This window comes from Aptenodytes patagonicus, chromosome 3, assembly GCF_965638725.1.
Source record: "Aptenodytes patagonicus chromosome 3, bAptPat1.pri.cur, whole genome shotgun sequence".
NCBI lineage: Eukaryota > Metazoa > Chordata > Aves > Sphenisciformes > Spheniscidae > Aptenodytes > Aptenodytes patagonicus.
Genome location: NC_134951.1, coordinates 90,713,617 through 90,732,572, shown reverse-complemented (window position 1 = coordinate 90,732,572; position 18,956 = coordinate 90,713,617). Strand labels below are relative to the sequence as shown.

Sequence of the window (18,956 nt, the reverse complement as noted above, 5' to 3'; positions counted from 1 at the left end):
TACGTATATATAAGAACACGAAATACAAATTAAAATTGACCCAAAAGATGTAGTAATTAGGTTAAATTAATTAATGTAGTAATAGGCACTTACCATATTTTAATTTATTAAAATGAGCAATTGACTTGGTTTCTGCTTTACTGTTCCAGTCTTTGATAGTTTGAATTCAGAAATACTGTCTTGAGTGGTCGCGGGTAATTGCCACATATTCTTCTACAGCCTTATCCCAATTATATGTGTATCTGTGCTGCACAAGGTTGCATTTATTGCGGATTGTTGATGGTTAGCCACAAAATCCAGTGTTGTAATTTGACTGGAAATTTCTCTAATTATGTTTGCCTTTCTAGTTTAAATTCTGCTCACTCGGCCTTAAACTATCTCTAGGTCAATGATGTCCATTCTTTTTGACTTGAAGACAAAGTGAAAATAAAGAGCAGAAAGAAGCTCACCTTTAGCAAGCACTGGCCAGCACGGTGTGCATCACTGTCACATGGCTGTGCAACTCCTGCTGCTTAAGTGGCGGGTGCTGCTGTTCACAGAGTCCTTGGTGGTGTAGAATTAGCACTGTTAACTTCTGTGCCTTCAGTCCTCTCAGACAGAGGTGTGAAAGGGGACCACTTGGTGGGCTGCTCTGCATTCTAGGTCTTCTGAACTGCTTGGTCCAAGCTGGAGGTTCAGGGTGCCATAGTTAGTAGGGGGCTTTTAGCTTTTGCTTTGGTTTGGTTTTTTTTTCCCCCTCCTTCTTTTGGGGTGTCCTGGGGAGGAGTAGCACAAGCAGAGCTAGGCAAACTTCCCCCCTGTGCTGAGCAGAATACAGAGCGGAGTGATTTTTTGATGTAGTGGGTCAGAAGAAAGGAAAAGGAATCTTCAGCTGAGAATTCAGATGTATTTGTGTAGTGCTATCATATCCAGGTTTTTACAGGCATGTTCTGTTTTTCCAACTAGAAAGCTTGTCTTGATTAAATTTGACATTTTAGGGTACTGGTATGGAATTTCAGGCACATAAGCAGCTTGATCTGAGCAAGCTGCAGCGCTGCTAGATAATCAGAGGTGCTGAAGAAGTTCTTTGAAAGTAGGTAAACTGAGGTATAAATTAAATGTGTTCTGGACATTTCAGATTTACTGCATGTACACAGGTCATCTGTGCAGTATTTTCAGCATATTTCCAGTGCATCCCACGTGTTGGATTTACTGTATGTTGCACACATCTCTGTCTGGGCATCCTAGAAAGAAAACAAGGATGCTCTTGTCTTTTGAGATTGCCTTCTACCTTCTTCCTCTAGAAAGGCATGTTATTAAAAGCTTCAGTTAAAAATTCGTCTTCGTGGTTCTACAAATAAACTTTCCGTTTAGAAAACATTTTCATTGCACAGTTATCAGGAACTAGAACTTAGAAGCTCAAAGGCTGCAGGTTGGGCTCTACTGGTCCAGAAGTATTTGTAGGGGAGAATGTAACACTCTCTTTATTACTAGGATCAGTCAAGATCTGGCTCTCATCGCACGGGAAATCAACGATGTAGCAGGAGAGATAGATTCAGTGACTTCATCAGGCACTGCCCCCAGTACCACAGTAAGCACTGCTGCCACCACCCCTGGCTCTGCCATAGACACTAGAGAAGAGGTAGGAGATCTTCATGGAGAAATGCATAAGGTTCTTCCTTTTCTTTATTTCTTTTGCTTTTAGCTTTTTGCATAGCCTTTTTTAGTTATTTCCACTCAACCCGTATGCATGATCTCTACATTGTTTTTTGATTTAAAGTTCCTTTATGTTTCAACGAACAACCCAGAAATTATTCTATGAACACAGCTTGTCAAAAGGATGCATACTATCTGTCTGTCTCTTTTTTTCCACGAAACATAGGACAAGATAGTTAATTGTTTCTTGCTTGTCTGTAGCCTTAGATACTGTTGGATAGTATCTAAGCGCATTTAAAGATACTAGTGTGTGTGCACAAATATATATAAATGTATACATTTAATACTTTGCATCGCTTTTAAAAACAAAAAAGTCCCTCTTTTCACAGGTGACATTAAAGTTTCATCTTCTGAACTCTGAAATACTTAGGTACCATCAGTTAACAATAACTTTAGGTTTTCTTTCTTAATAACATTGTCAAAAACTGCCTTGAAATAAGTTTGCTTTGTGCTTCTAATAATTCTTATTTTCTTTGACTATCTCTGGTGTGCTGTTCTATGAATATATTGACTAACTTCCAGTAACCATCACAGGTCTAATGCTGGTAAACATATTAATCTGAATTTAAATCATCACTTTTTACCATATTACAGTTCACCCTAATATGTTGTAAATGTTTACTGCATTTTCTTCTTCATAGTATTCCTTTCAAAATGTGTTTATTCATTTTTGTCTGCATAAAGTTTGGTTAATACATTAGTTTACTCTGTTTAGTATAATACTGTCTTTTTCTGTGGAAAAAAAGATATAAACAGTGATAAGAAATCTGTGAGTTGTGTACTCCGAAAAATTGTAACAGCACTCACATAGATTTTGGTTTTAATTCTTGTGGACTTATGGCTAAACTTTAAGGAAGTAAAGTGCTCATTTTCTCAGATCCAGTTAGATCACTCTGATTTTTATATTACTAAGTAATTATTTTCTTCTTTAAAAAGTACTGTACAGTGTGTACATACTACTGCAGGTGGCAGTATCTCCCTTAAGTAGGTATAGGTGTTTCTGTAACACTATGACTAATCTGGAAAAAAACCTAAATTTGATAGTATTGTACTTAATTCCATAGATATATTCCATTGATCGAAGGAATAAATTATTCAATACCAGTTTATAGGTAACTATTATGTTACTTGCCCATAAGCAAAATTTCTGTGGGGTAGTCTAATTTTGCTGTGTATGTCTAGTATTTGAAAAAAAGACCTTCATTTTTACAAGGTATTGTTACATCAGAGATGCATTATTTTATACTATGCAAGACAACAGAATTATTTTTATTTGATAGGTTTCTTGTAAACTGTTTCAGAAGGGAAAAAAATATTAATCTGACCTTGCATGTATCCAGTAGGTTTCATAAACTGCATTTTTCTTTTACCCCCCCCAGTTGGTTGACCGAGTATTTGATGAAAGTCTCAATTTTAGAAAAATCCCTCCACTAGTGCATGCCAAACCACCAGAGGGGAATGGTCGGCCTAATGATGCTAGACCTCAGCTAACAGATGCCCTCGATCCCCCAACAATTACCCGGAGAAGGACTTGGAGCCGAGATGAAGTGAGTTCACAACAGGATTCTGTCTAGTAATGTGTCTATTTTAAGCTTTTACAGTTGTCTCCCCACTTAATATTCTAGACACTATCCTTTCCTTCCTACCTGTAGCAGGTGGCATTAATACTGGAAACAAATATTTGTGTATTATTTAATTTGCAAAATTTTCAAATATGATTGTTTGTATATGATACTAATTAGAACACAAGTATGATTTTTTTCAAGTTACAAAAATATTTCAAAATATATGGAATTGTTTGTATTTAATTCCCATTAAACTAATAATATCTTTTTTTATTGAAAACTTATTGCAGGTTATGGGGGACAGTTTGCTGTTGTCTTCAGTCTTCCAATTTTCTCGCAAGATAAGACAATCCATAGACAAAACAGCTGGCAAAATCAGGTGGGTTTTTAAAAATTATTGTTATTACTGAAAATGTTTGGCTCTCATCACCATTCATACTGGCAGGAGAGATATGTATAATACAGATAGAGGAAATGTATTTAGTAGCAACTTGTGTTTTAAAAAGCAATGTTACCTATGGCCTTTTTAGCATTCAGAAAGATTTGGGATGGATAATTTTTCCATTGTTGCTGGTGCGTAGTTCACATTCTATGAAGATAAGTATCAGCAAAGTTTACTTGGACAGAACAATACCCATCATAATTCCAGCAGAGGAGCTGTTCCAACACATGCAAATGCTGTGCAAAATCTACATGACCTCTATGCAAGTCTTGTAAAACTCCCTTCCTTAAAAGATAAGGTTAAGAAGTTGCTGAACTGTAAAACCGGGCCCTGTACGTTTGCCAAGTTGTTGTAGGGATCACCCATTTCAGGAAGAAAAACAAATGGTACAGAGGAGAGCAGTTTCAGTAAATCCTTCTGAAAAAGAACTTGCTCTTGGAGACAATGTGGTCACTATTGAGTAACCATCTCTTATTTTTAATTGAAAATTCCTGCTTAGATCGTTAGATTCCTGCATAAAATGTCTTCGTAGCTAACAGGAAGTATAGACATGTCAAAAATGATAACATGTTGCTCTACCAACAGCTCCATTTGACTTGAATGAGTGACTGTACAACCATTTGGTGACCACTTTGTTTGACAAGAATAAATGAAAATTCTAAATACAAAGTTCAGGATTGTATAATTCACATGTCCTTCTTCATGTCTTTGTGCAGTTAATAATTTCAAAATAGAGTACATTAAAAATAAGAAAGTCATTTGGCTGAACTTCATGTATAATTTTCTGAATGTGAGAAAATATTGTAATTGATCAGTTTGTCTAGGAAGTGTCAGATATTGAAATCTTAGATGTGTGACAGATTAATCATCAAGTCACAAATTTATTTCACTATAGGGTGATGTAACTAGTAAAAGCAGCAAAATAATAACATATCTGAAGGTTATCTTCTCATGGGAGTACCAAAAAAGACTTGACCATAGAAATCAAGAGTAAAAAAAAATCTGTATAAATTGGTAAAAACTGTAGGTTATCTGCCATTTCTAGTAGGAAGAGTATCACTGAGTGAAGAAACAAGTCTTTAACAGCCTGCAGCCCATTCTTATTATTTCTGTTCTAAGGTTTTGTGTGTGTTGTTTTTACTGGTGGTTACAGGTAACATTTGTGAGTACCTTATTTTCACTATCTTGGAACATGTTTCTAGACTGATATTCATCTCATTTCTCTTTTTCCAACTCACCATTTTGGGGCCGCAGGATTATAATATTGGAAATATGCCATTTGCTGCCTTTCCCTCTTTAGTTTCCCCAGATACCGTCTTTTATGTATCATACTATTTATTTGAATATCCTTGAACAAAAGACGTAAATGTCTTTTACTATGTAAATTTCAGATACAAATGAGTTTGTGAAATGCAGGTGTACAATATGGTTACTCTCAAAAGCTGTGCCAATAACAGAGTTCAACTTCATAATGCAGAATTTATTACAAATTATGCAAAAGCTCACAACTTCTTCAAGTTTAACCAACCTCTGAGTGCATGCTATCATTTACTTTAATAGCTGATCTCAAAAAAAAGAGCAAATAAATACATGCAAAGAGGTACATAAGCTGACCATTCTTTGAAAGTCATTTTAAAAGGCATTTGAAATTAGGAAATAGAAACAAAATATTACATTAAGTTTTGTTCTGCTTATAATTCTCTGGGAAAATACAGTGACATCCATAAGGAACTCCGCTTACCAATATATTTTTTTTTTTCCTTTTAAAGCTGCATCATTGGAACAAGAATCTTGCTTATTGACTGACTTATTTGTGGTAGGCCTCTAGGATGATATGTATCTTAAGTTCCTCAGAAGCAGTAGATATTAGATACTTTACTTTTTTCATCATGCTGATTTTTCTTGATGGTTGGCAGTTTCTGATCTGTAAATATGTTGCTAGCACAGCTGTAGTTTACTTATCATAAAAAACTGAGTTCAGTACAGTGAGTTAAATTTACATATGCAAATTCATTCTGAGAAAAGCAGGTAACAAATCAAGTCTTACACTTTTCTGATTAATTTTCTGAGCTTAAAAGGTAAGTCAGCTACATTGTACTGAATGTAATAATGATGTGATCATGTTTGATATTATAAATATAGGCATACCTATAAACATTTTATATACATTTAAGGAGAGTGGCATTGCATATTTCTATAAAAATACAGTGGAGAAGCTTTATATTAATTAATAAGCAATTAATTAGCATATTCCCCAGAGCTGTGATCAAAACTTCCATTTCCTGCTACTCAGAATGGATTTGAATAATATGATGTTACTCATAATGTCATTAGTATCAGAAAATCAACAATAATTTCTTTTTAATCAGAAAAACAACAATAGTTTTAGAATTGTTTTTAGAGAGCATATAAGGCAGCTAGGACCTATTGCAGATTTTACCTTAGCTTTGTTTTGATGTACAGGAGTTCAACCAACTGGTGTGCTTCTATTCCTTTTACTGGAGTTAAGCCAGTTAAAATTTCTGCCCAGAACACATACAATGAGAATCAATCAGGATTTGTCAAGCTAGCAGTTGTGTATTTTTCCAAAGTACTTGAACCTGAAAGGAGAGGAGAAATTTATAGAGGCAGCAATAAGAGTAAGCCAGTAAGTCTCACTGTGTTTTAAAAGTCCTCTCTCAAATCTTCGTGTTCACCAATGTAAACCTCTCTCCTGAGAGCACAGATGGTATAGGGCAATTACGGTCCTTACAAATTGCATCATACATACTAAAAAAATTGCATCCTTCCTATCTGGGTCCAAATGGAGAAAGACGTGCTTCCTGTGAATGTGAACGCTCTTCTTTCTGTTCTGTTTTAGTTGCAATAGCTAGCTTTACAAAAAGACCAGTTTCACTTTGACTAAAGTATTAAGAACATAAATATTTTCAGTGGTTCTTGAGAAGCAGGTCTATCGGAAATTAAAATGAGCTGAAATCAGTCATGAAAATAAATTAATATGAGGATAAAAGGAAATAGATATCTTTTTGCTTGACTAGTTTCTTTCCCACTTCATTAGAGCTGCCATTTCTGTTTTCTGGTTTATAGATAGCGTTCCAAGTTCCACTGAGTTCTGTCATCGTTCCTACCTTATATTAAGAAATAGGATTGAGAGAAGCTTTTGATGCTGTATTCCTTGGCCAGCTTCTCCCAGTGCTGGCCAAACTGGTTTCTTTTCCCCAAGTCCTAGTGTGGTGTTCAGATTGAACCAGATTCAAGTGCCTGGTTCGTTTCTTTCACCAAATCCTCTATATATTTGTAATTTTCTTCAGGATAAGGTCATAACTTGGGTATTGCTAAGTTATTTTTTTTATAATTTATTTTTATTCATTACTTTGTATAATCAGTTAGGTTCTTATCTACTGGTGTACACAAAACTACATTATATTTAAAAATTCTGCAGCATTCTTGCCATGTATCCTATAACCCATTCTTTGCTAATGGATTATTGTGGTGGCTTCTCAGGAAGCAGATATGCAGTTTGTTTGCTTTTCTGTCTTTTATACGTTATAATGAGTTTGCAGGAATTTTCAGAGATTGTGGAGGGAAGAGGTAAGTAGGTTTTGCAGTGAGAAGACCTACGTGGTTTTATCAGTGCTCTACAACGTGAATGCAGTGTTATTGGCTTGCTTTGTAGCAGGAAAGTACCTCTTCAGTCAGGCAAAATCTAGGCAAAGCATTCAGATCAGTGCAGGTACTGCTTGTTGGTCTCTGCACTTTGCTTTGCATCCTGCAAAGTGCAACGAAAGAAAAATGGGGACTGAGCACAACCAGATTTGCCCCAGAAAGTAGGACTGGGAAAGGCAGGAGCAGAAGGCAGCAGGCATTTATAAATACATTCTTTTAATATAAAAAGTATGGTTAGAAGGAGGAAGAGCAAAGGAGACAGAGATGAAGACCCCCAGGAGGTTAAAATGTGCTAAATGAAGAATTGAAAAAAATGTTGTAAAAAGGAAATAGGCTTCCTAATATTATAGCAAAACCAAATTGCCCTGTCCACTTTCTAGTGGAAATAATAATAATATTTTTTCAATTACTGTTTTCATTTTTTTCCTCTTTTTTTTTTAATAAAATGACCTATGAAATGGAAAGCTTTCAAATTGTAAAAGAGAAGTAAGAACAATATTTCTAAAAGAGAATAAGACTGAAAACACCATATACACAAGCAAAAGCATTAATCACATACATAAAGATAGAAGTATTTTAATATAACATGAGCAAGAAAGTAAATGAAAAAAACCAAGCAGTGTCACAATAACTTCTATATTTTTCCTACTATTGCTGTTTACTGCTAAATAAAGCCTTAATTTCTATATTCCTGCTGATTTCCAGAGTGATATAAATGCTATTAAAGGACGGAAAGTATAGCTGTGTAAGAGTCTCTGTATACTGAATCAAAATATTTCCAGGAGTTTCCTGTTTTTTAGTGTAAGATCCTATAAAGGATTTAATTGGCTCTGCTTTTTATTTATTTAAACTCATCAGTGTAAGGCAAGTCCTAAATTTTCCATTGTAATTCAACTTTCTGGTATCCAGGTTTGCAGTTGTGGTTTTGCAAGCTTTTGCACTCTGTTCCAGAACATAAAAGCAATCTTGTCAGATGTCTGATGATCAACTTTTGTTACAAGATGATGGCACTACTTGAGGCCATAAAGTGTTTCATGTTTTCTTCACTGTAGCTTTGATTACTTTTAATTTATTTTTTCCTTCCCCAAGAAGATGTATTAATGTTTACTCTTTGTATGCTTTGTACATTAATACACTGAAGTCACTTGCAGAAGTGGTCATTTGCCTTGATCCCATGACATTGTGTCATGAGAATAGAACTTCTCAGTGAAAGATCTGACAAAAACATATTCTGAAGCAGCAGCTAGTGAAGACCTCAAAGGCAGAGAAGAATTAAAGCAGCTTTTGGATGGGCTCTCTATGGACATCTGTGTACTGATAATACAGGGTACATGTTTTGAAAAGCTAGACTTTCTTGACAGGATATTAATAGAGAGTGGGATTTTCCATAGGGTATAAATAACTGAAGAAACATTAACAGAAATGCAGTACTAAGTCTCTCAGCTTTCTTTCAAATTCTTAGTCTTTATGAGATGCAAGGTATCATTCATTTCCACCTTAAATATTGTTTCCTCAGAGACCTACCTACACCAATAACGTCTTTAAAATGTACTTTTCGGTCATGATTTTAAATCGGTTTGTTTGCTTAGCAGTTTTACTGCAGCTATTTTTGTACTTTTAACTCTGAAATACCAATTAGAGAAGAAGCAGATTTGGAATCCTCTATGTCATCATGGTGTCACTTAAAAAAAAAAAAAAAAGAATACCCAGACCTTAAGTATCCACACATCTTTGTTTGTTTGTTTGTTTTCCAGTTGTGCAAATGTAGACAGTTTAAATGATGTTTATGATATGACAATGAAAACAAAAAATATTTATCACAGCAGGGAAGCAAAACATCAAAAATGAGGAATCTCACAGTATGCTTTGGGGTTTTACAAATAATAAAGTGACTTCTTTAAACATGTAATACAAGTGATACTTGTATATACATGATTTAGTAATGTAAATTGTGTGTTGAGACGTTTCAATGCAAACTTCTATGAAATGCATTTTTCTTTTAATTTTCTGAAGTGTTCTATTTTTCACTAAATTAATATAAAATACAAATATAAAAGAGTAGCATTTACTTACCATTGTTAATCTTTCTCTTCTTTTTGCGATTGTTGTAAAATGCAGTGTTAATAGGAAATTCTCTGACTACTATAAAATAGTTGGATTTTTAAAAAACGTCTCAGTGCTGGAGGAAAGAATCAGCTGTGCCTTTTCAACACCATAAGCAAGTATTTAGCTACAGAACTGCCATTTTAATGTCAATAATAATGATATTGCTGAAACTCTGTATGCTTCCCTGAAAATTTAAACCGTATGGTTGGATTCTGTCAGTTTTTATTTCAGATTTTAGTTTTATTCAGTGCTCCCTATGCTGCTTTCTTGTATCGTGTATCTAATCTTTCAGTTTTAGTTTGTTTATTTTTTGTCTGTTTTAAACATACTGTTCTTGAATTTCTTTCTTCTAGAATATTATTTAAGGACAAAGACAGAAACTGGGAAGAAATTGAAAATAAGTTGCGAGCTGAAAGTGAAGTTCCTATTGTGAAAACATCAAGCATGGTATGAATAGTTACCTTTTCTGGGATTGAATGAGCCTCTTACCTAATTTGTAAATAATCAGTAGAGGAATGTGTTATTTTCAATTATATAAAGGCAAAAATCTTTAAAAGGTTTTATTTAGACACTCTATATTTCAAGAATAAACCTAGTCTTCTTTAATAATTACTAAGACTTACTATCTTATAAAGAAACAGTCTTAAGAAATTGTTCAGGGGAAAATCTCAGATAAAGAATGCAATAAAAGGGGTTCAGACTTTTTAGACCATCAGTACTTTTGTTTAACACAAGGCCACTAGTTTGAATGTTGGATTGCTTTCGAATGAACTTGTTTTACAGTCTAAAGACTACTTTGCCTACTGATTATTAATACTTAATATTAATATAATACTTAATACTATTACTACCAATTATTAATATTTAGAGAAATATTTTGCTATATGTGAATGAAAATAATCTGTAGACACATTGAAATAAAAGCATTCTTCAATGAAAAATAATCATGTTGATTTTGTGTGGAAGTGATAACCATAGGGTACTAACTACAATTCTAGTTGATTCATGTAGTCTTCTACCCCTGCCTAGTTAGGGCCATTTCATAACCAGACTGTGTGACAGTGTGAGGGAACGGAGCACACATGTTGTTTCCTAGTACTCTTCTCTGCTTCTAGACACAGAGCGTAGGGTTTTAAAAACATCTCTGCATGTGAGAGCAGGCGGAGAGTCTAGCTACATTATCCCGTCTGGAGTACCGTGCTGTTAAGAATGTCAGCTTACAGAGGCAGTTTTCTTTTCTGAGGGAAAGTTGGGAGAGTAAACTCCTTCTCACATACTTTGTGCTGGGCTGCTCAGAAGCAAAATGTGAACACATTTCTTCTGACATTGAACTGGCTAGCACTTCTCTGTTAGCTCACCATGAGTATTAAACTCATCCAGATTGATTTTTCCTGGAAGTATTAAAAACTTGGCCTGTAATTTCTGCAGAATGGTATATTTTTTAAAAGCAATCATTAGTAACTCAGTGTTATAGTTTATTAGATACACTGACAGTTTTGGGGTTTTTTTTTAAAGTTTAAATTAAGCAAGTTACTCATGGAAGTTTCTAATTTTAGAAGTATGATGATAGAAGGAGTTTCTCTTATCCTATCCATTTCCAGAATAAGATCAGAGTTTAGTGTTTTATATTCTAAATGCCATGAATATGGGGTTTTAAGGCATTCATTAAAAAAGAAAAAGTTTAGTTGTATATTTATTCCTAAGTTCAGCATTTTACAAAATTTTCTTTCAGTGCATTAAAGCATCTCACATTGTTTGAAAGTGTATGGGGCTTTTTTTGTCTATGCACGGATTTTCAAGTTTCTGCTCAGTTTTCAGAGCAATATATTGTTCAAATGCAGTGCTTATTTTTACCACAGAATGTTATTAAAAGTTAACAGAGGACAATCGTAATGGATGTTTGTTTTGTCCTTGGTACATTTATGTCCAGCTCAGATGTGGAATCTGCTTAAAGATAATGACTTTGTAAAATCCAAGGTAATCAATCTCTCTGCCACCCACAAAAATCACATTACTTAATACTGAATGGGTTTCTGAAACGGGTTAAAAGGGTTTTGGAAACCAGTGCCTTTGAAAATTTTCAGCTTTTGAAGACCACTGATAGCTCTCCTCAGCAGTTGGATTAACGGTATTCTTCAGTGTAGGATCCTTCAATTGTAGGATTTACATATTTATCATTTAAGATGTGGTACGTTTAATGATTGTTGTGTTTCTGAGTGCGTTGCTGTTGCTACATCTGTGTTAGCAAGTAGTGCAGCACAGAGGAGAAAAATCTGTAAGGCAAACGAGTGCTGGGGACCCAACATTGGTGTGCTGTACAGGATCTCATGGGCACAGGGCCCAATGGTTGCAGACAAAATCCCGATGCAGTCATCTTACCATTCTGACTTATATCTGAACAAGGTTGTAAATCACCCTATTCCATTAATACTGGGTTTATACTGTAACTTTCCTTTAAAGGTTTGCTGTTACTTTGCCCCATTTCGACAGAACCGTGGTGTCTGTAAGTCTGTGCTTGAGAAGAAGTAGCGCAGGCAGATGAGCAAGGGACAGAGTGAGGTTTTGTTGACCCTAGCGATCAGCCATTGTGGAGGAGCTCTTGATTTCTGAGTGGGCCGCAGCTGTCCAGCCTCAAGCACTGCCACCCAGGACCCATGGTGGACATGGCTGGGCCACCACCAGCAAGGGTGTTCTTGATACCAGGAGGGACAACCTGGCATACCAGGAGGGACAACAAATAGCATATTGCAAAGGCTGGGGAGGGGGATTGTTTACTGCTGATAGGTAGTTTGAGTCTCTTTTTCCTTAATGAAACACATTTGTTTCTTTCCTAGGAAATATCATCGATCTTACAGGAACTGAAACGAGTTGAGAAACAGCTGCAAGGTACAAATCTTTTTTCACTTTTCTCTTTCGTTGTTGCTTGCTTTAAATTTTTTTTAATATATATCTATATATATGTATATCATGAAACAAAGTTATCACATTTTATTCAAATATATTCACAGTATCAGTTATGTACATTAGTATCATATAATTGCTGGCACATTTGGTAAAGAAACATCACTGAATTATTTTAAAACAGGAGAGTGATGATATCTTTTTATATGGCTGAGAAAAGGCTCAACTAAAAATGAAATAGCCCAGAGAATCCTAAAGGAATTATCTGTGAAACATTCTTAATAGAGATATTTTTGTGGGTAAATATTGAAGCGTAGATTAGGCTTTAAATATTGAATCCTGAGATTAGGCTTTATAAAATAGTCTTTGCACATCAGTAATACCCTCATGTGTAGCACAATTCAGTATAAAGAATGCACTGGGACCATAATCTATAGGAAATCTCAAAAAACCCCAACTTCATCTGATACAATAAAATGAAAATTTAGGATTAGCTCTTGACATCTTCCCTTCACACTGCTGAATCCACTCTTTGTAACTGTGGAGTCCACAGACTACAAAATAGAAAAGTTACTTTGCTTTTCACGTGCAAAGACTTACCTGTGTGTAAAATGGAAAGAAGTATGTTGTGCTTACAAAGTCTGCTATTTAGACATATATCCCATTTATCAAAATCAACCTAAAAACTGAGTATTTTTTAAGAAGAAGTTGCAATTTTATTTGTGTACTGTTTATACTTAGTTGATTGCGTAAATTGGAGTGATCAAATGGATTAGTGGTCCATGCTTATATATAATCGCTACCGTATTTGTTGTAAATTGCCTATATTTGTTATTTTTAGTACTCAGATTTAATCCTACAATAAAACATGTTTTAAAAAAGAATGTTTCAGGAGGAATCATTAGCCACCTTTATAAACAAATTGGTATTTGTTTCATACTCAGCAATAATTAAAAAACGTTAATTTATTACAAATTATATTGTGTTTAGAGAACATAACAAAGAAATAAGGCCCAGAGAAAGAGGCTAAATAATTTCCTTGTGTACGCAGTAGTGTTCGAATAGATGTAACACAGTTTGGGAAATAAAAAAGAGAGAAGTTCTGTTAAATGTGACAACGTGTTAATGGTACAGTAAAATGAAACTGTACTAGGTGCTTCAGTTTGCCCTCACTATGTGGAGGAAGAGGGACAATAAGTCCATCGTTACGCATTAAAAAGGGTAAATGATTGCTCTTTTGTACAAATTTCATTCAATCATGGAATTAGCAGCTATGGATATTTGGCGGGGGGGGGGGGCTGTTGAATGAAGCATAATAGAATGGTAATATTAGAGTAAAAGCCCCTTAAACATGACTAAAAAGCCCATCTTTCAGTCCCTATAAGCTAATCATAGACGGTTTGTCATCTCTCTTTCCTGTCCACACATCAGGCAGTCTTTAGTTTGTGCAGTTTCATTTCATCTAAAGTTTTGATATATGTAAATGCTTTTAAATATAAGTGTCAGCTACATATATGGTGGATACACCACCCCTTTGTAGTGGGCAACACACATAAAAGCTCATGTCTGTGATTATAAAAATAAAAGTGTTAGAACGGGATTTTCATATTTTTTGTGGTAACAGAAAATCGTATTTTTTATGGTTTCTTCCCTATCCCTTTCATCTTTTCTTGATTGCTTAGCAATTAATGCTATGATCGACCCTGATGGTACCCTGGATGCTCTGAGCAACTTGGGATTCGCCAGCCCCATCTTACCAGCTCAGCCGAAACCGAAGTCCAGTCCCGTTTCCCAAAGTACCCGCCCTCAAGTGCAGCCAAACTGCCAGCCTGAAGCTCGGGCTCTTCGACCCGCTGCCGTCCCTGTTGCAGCTGAATTTGAGAATGCTGAATCCGAGTCTGATTGCAGCATACGTTTCAATAGGTTTAATCCAGATAGGGAAGAGGAAGATGCCACCCTGCGTGAGTGACATCTCAGTGTTGATACAAACACCTTTCATGTGGAATGTTTAGGAATAAAGGAAAAATTATAATATTGGTTTTATAATTTAAAAAAAAAAAGTCTTGGTTAAGCAGCAGTTGTTTTATTAAACCAGTTTTCTTTAACTGTGATGCTTTGATTGTCACACAAATCCTTGTCAAATCATAAAGATATGCATAGATACCAGTGTAGGAAAGCAGATTGTGGCAGGTTTGCCCTTTGTGGTTGTGTGCTTTGCAAAAGAATTATTATATCAGCAGTTCTCCCTTAATAGATTTATTTCTTTTTAAAAGCCATGCAAGCAGTCTAACATCTAATGTTACTGAAACCCCAGATCTCTTTGCCAAGCTGCTCTAATGAATGGACTTCCTCCACTAAAGTTTGTACAGAACTGTTGAACAGTTACATTTGATTCTGAATTAGATGATTTATATAGGAAACAATATCTTTGACTACAGTGACACATTACTGCAAAAGGTAAGACAGATTTCAGAAAGCATTCATTCTTGTGTACTGAAAATCTCAAACAGTTCTGTGATTTATATAACCTTGTTGCTGCGTAAATTGTCTTGGGGTTTACAAAGTCCACATATTATGTTTGCACTAAGATTTGCTGGGAGTGATAGGTGAACATATCGATATCATTAAACAGCAAGCAGTGTTTTGGTGTACATAGAAAACTGATAATACTATACTTGTATTATCATTGCAGTGTTTTAATCCACTTTCTGAAAGGACTATTTGGCACTTTTTGATCTTCTTCAAATGTCTTTTTGATGTTAATGAAAGTAGAAGTATTTCATATCTCATTTCTGTCCAAATGTTGGTTGAAACTAGGAAACAAATTTAAACATACAGCAACATGGGACATTTTAAAGCATATTGAGGCAAATGGGCTCTCACCAATTCAAATGCAACATAAGCTTACGGAAGAAATTACTGTTCCTTGGAATGATCATGAGATGTAAAATTTTCTTTAGGGGACTTGGAAATAGAGTTGTCATAATTTGCTTGATCGATAGATGCACTCCCAAGCAAATGATTTTATTTGCTTCTGTATATTTTCCTGTAGTCTTGCTAGTAAAGCTGTCTCTGTCTTACATATTTAAAAGGATTCTGGAAGACGACTGCTAACATAGACATTTTGCTTCTGCCACTGAAAAGCAAGTCTATTTAAAGTTTCCTATATAAGCCTATTTTCCTTATAAGTTGTCCCAGTAACTTAACATTTGGAAATAATAATAAAAATAAAAGTAAATTACTTTGTATTTCCAGAACACTGTAATTTGGAGGAATGTTATTTCTGTTAAATGTAACTAATAGACTGGAATTTTCCTATGTTTGCATCAGTCTCTATATATTAAGGTTAAAGATACAGTTTTGCAGCTTTTATGAAATGGTCTTTAATATTTCAGCAATAATCCTATATGACATTTGTTTAAAAAAACTACTTTCTGTACACTTTTAAATTGTACAGGCTTTCAGAAGTCAGTAAAAGTTGGACCAGTTAATAAAAATGCAAAAACTTTTTTTGTAGAGATGTAAAAACAAAACCACTAATCTGTTGTATAATGGATTTCATATTTTCTTTAAAAAAATTAAAAGCGAACAGCCTTCATGTATGACTCAATATGCTCTACTCCAGCTAACTGTGGAAGCCTGAACTACACTAGTTTACAGAGGCTACAAGAAAAGTTTTAGAAGGCGCAGAAGGGCAAAAATAAATTGAAACTAGAGCTAGGTGTTGAAAACCGAGTGTACCAAACCATCACCATAATTCCTTCTTTTGTTTAATGCTTGGGAACATAATTTTTCCGCAGACTCGAGTGGGAAGTAGGAAATGGCTAGGAAGGATTAAAGGTGCAGGCTCTTCATGCGAGATTCTGTTTGTGTTCTTTCAGGCATTTCTACCTTTACGTTCTGTAATAAGCATTTTGCATTACTATGTTCTTATTTTGTATGAACATGTTCTCCTTATTTATTTTTGTTACATTTATTATGTATGTTATTTTGTTATATGCATTTACAACTCCATTTTTAAATAAAGTGTTTCTGGAACTTTACAAATGTGTGAATATGTAATTGAGAGCTGGGAAGTTCACACAGTCTCCCTGCAGTCTAACTTACCTGTACTGAAATAGGAAATGACATTTTTTCGTAAACGTCTTTTCTCTGGAAAAAGATATATTATTGCCACTGCTGCATCATTTATTCTGTGCTGACAGTATTGGCTCACTTTCCCGTACTCAGGTTCATTTCCACACTTGAACTGATTTTTGTGCACAAAGCTAGAGGGAAAAGTAGTCCAGCATGCCAGTCACCAAACAGTGACTGTGTTTCCCTTTGTAGAATGAAAGTAAATGAGTTTTAATGCACCTGCCGGGTGCAACAGCAGGTGCTTTTCAGACTGCTTTCCTTCTCCTTCATATACGGGAAAACTTTATTGAACATTCTGATTTGGCTCCAGACTGGTGCCTTTTGTTCTTCTGTCCCAGCTTCGACTCCATACGTACTTTCCTGCAAGACACTAAATTTCCTCTTCTGTAGCTAGCTTCATGCAAGAACAAAACTGTGAGTTTAGTATAAAGCTCCAAGGATTCCTTCCCAGCTTACGCATTTCAGTGTTGCCGAGCTTTGCTGTGACTTGGCAGCAACCAGCTCTGATCTTGCTTCTGTGCAGCTATTTTTCCTTTGTATCCCCAGTCTGATGGCATTAAGACTGCGCTAGTGGCACACGGTAACACTCAATAGCACTCAGCTCTAGAAGGGCAGGAGATTTTTACTGATGTAAAATGAGATGCTGTAATGATGTATGTATAATGATGTAAAATGTAAAATAGAGATGCCAGTTCGGTATAGTCAAAGACATGGAAAAGTTAGAAGGGCTTTCCAGGTGCTCAGGACTTTTTCATGTTCCCCAGCTTCATTGGCTGCTGTTGTTTCCTCGCTTGTTGCCAGTATCCCTCTGTCTTTGCACAAGTAAGGGGAATGCACTTTTCTGGGTTAATATTCTCATGCGCGGAGCCCCATTTATATAAGCAATAGTGTAGCATTTTGTTATGTCTTCCCACTAATATTTTCGTCTATCCACTATACTTTGAGCCAAGGTTATGCAAAGATGTTTTTCAGAAGTACTTGGGAAATCCAGCCAGATTGCAACGGTCCCCTGCTTCCTTTTGACATCAGCAAGCGGGCCTGACATGCAGTGACACAGGGAAAGCCGAGTTCACGCCTTTTCTGATCAGCACCGTTGGTTCCTCCCTTAGCTACATACACTGTTCTAATTATACACCCAAGAAATACTTCTAATGACACTCACATCTGGTTGTAGCATACAGAAATAAAGCTAAGAGTATAATTTGTGTGCCTGACCTGATCACAAACAGCAAGGCGGTGTTTCACTACAGCATGTACATTATACCAAAAGCAACTGGTACTTTAGCCTCAGAAGAGAATGCTGCTTCATACCGAAACCTGAATTTCAGTCAATGCCTGTTGGAAGGCCTTTGTAATTTTAACTGGAAAGATTTCAAGCATAGAAAAGATCTACAATTACTGCTCTGACATGCGGCCGTGAAAAGAAAGGGTATGCAGGAATGCGTGAAGCATTCTGTGAAATAGTGTGTACAGTAAAAGGAGGCCACTCACTAGGTGCCAAGGGGATTTTACACCACCACATCTTTTGTATCTGAAGAGAATTACAAGGAAGAAACTTTGCCGCTCACCATACAAGTTGCTTAGCTTCATCTTGATAAATAATCCCATTTTTAGAAGTGCAAGAATGTCATCTTTGACTTGAAGTAGAGCACATCTGTAAATGCTGACAGGGTTACAGTCCTGGTAGTTCAGCCACGCTTGCCGGATACTAAATACATCCGACGATATCGGTCTTGGCAATATTGCCCAAGGACAGTTGCCTAATGCTAAAGAACAGCATTTCCAGCTGCACTAGCTCAGTAATCTTGTAAAAACAATTTTTGTTTTCAACTTGGTAAGCCTTACCCAGTGCTGTTCCTGCAAGTGACAGCCAACAGAGAAGTGGTTGCGGAGCAAGGCATTTCCTTTTCAGATTCTTTTCTCGCTATTCATGTCTTTCTGGAGGAAAAGATGTAGTTAGCAAACAAGTGGGATTATGCAGCCCTGGAAATGCTTTAAAGCAGGATAAGATAACTGGAAGCCTGGTGTCAAAGATCTTGATCTTTACCTGTTCCAACAAGACCAGAGTTAATAGCGAAAAAATAAACCCAGTGCTCACTTTGTCTCGCTAACAACTTCACGAGCAGTTACTATTTTGTAAGATGTTAACATTCTTACCTCACATCTGAGGAGAGCTCTTAAAATGGCAGGGTATTACAAAATGCCCTCTTTGGGGAGGCTGTATTAAAATAGGAGTTTGTGGTTGTTGAATATCCTCATGGGAACACAGGGCAACATTTTCAAAAGTTATACTTGCAAAAATTATTCAAGCATTAGGGCCTTAGGGGTGGAGCGAGGGAATAGAGATTTGTTCGTTTCAGGGATAAACCCTACACTTTCACTTACCAATTAATGTGCGTCCTTGCGAAGTTCTGTTGCTCTAGGCCATCAATTCCTTAGGGGTA

General features: G+C 35.8%; 1 protein-coding gene across 6 annotated transcripts in view; it reads left to right on the top strand.

The window, feature by feature from the left end:
• The window catches only part of CEP170 (centrosomal protein 170), a 105,931-nt gene extending 89,509 nt beyond the window's left edge, over positions 1–16,422 (top strand). For 4 of the 6 annotated variants that reach the window (XM_076334208.1, XM_076334207.1, XM_076334203.1 and 1 more), the window contains 6 exons: positions 1,474–1,651; positions 3,075–3,242; positions 3,551–3,639; positions 9,828–9,921; positions 12,309–12,360; positions 14,058–16,422. In XM_076334208.1, coding sequence (XP_076190323.1) covers positions 1,474–1,651; positions 3,075–3,242; positions 3,551–3,639; positions 9,828–9,921; positions 12,309–12,360; positions 14,058–14,344 — 868 coding nt within the window. In that variant the 3' untranslated portion in view covers positions 14,345–16,422. The remainder of the gene's footprint in view (positions 1–1,473; positions 1,652–3,074; positions 3,243–3,550; positions 3,640–9,827; positions 9,922–12,308; positions 12,361–14,057) is intronic. The other 2 variants (XM_076334205.1, XM_076334204.1) reach the window with 2 other exon arrangements.
• The last annotated feature ends 2,534 nt before the right edge of the window (positions 16,423–18,956 follow it).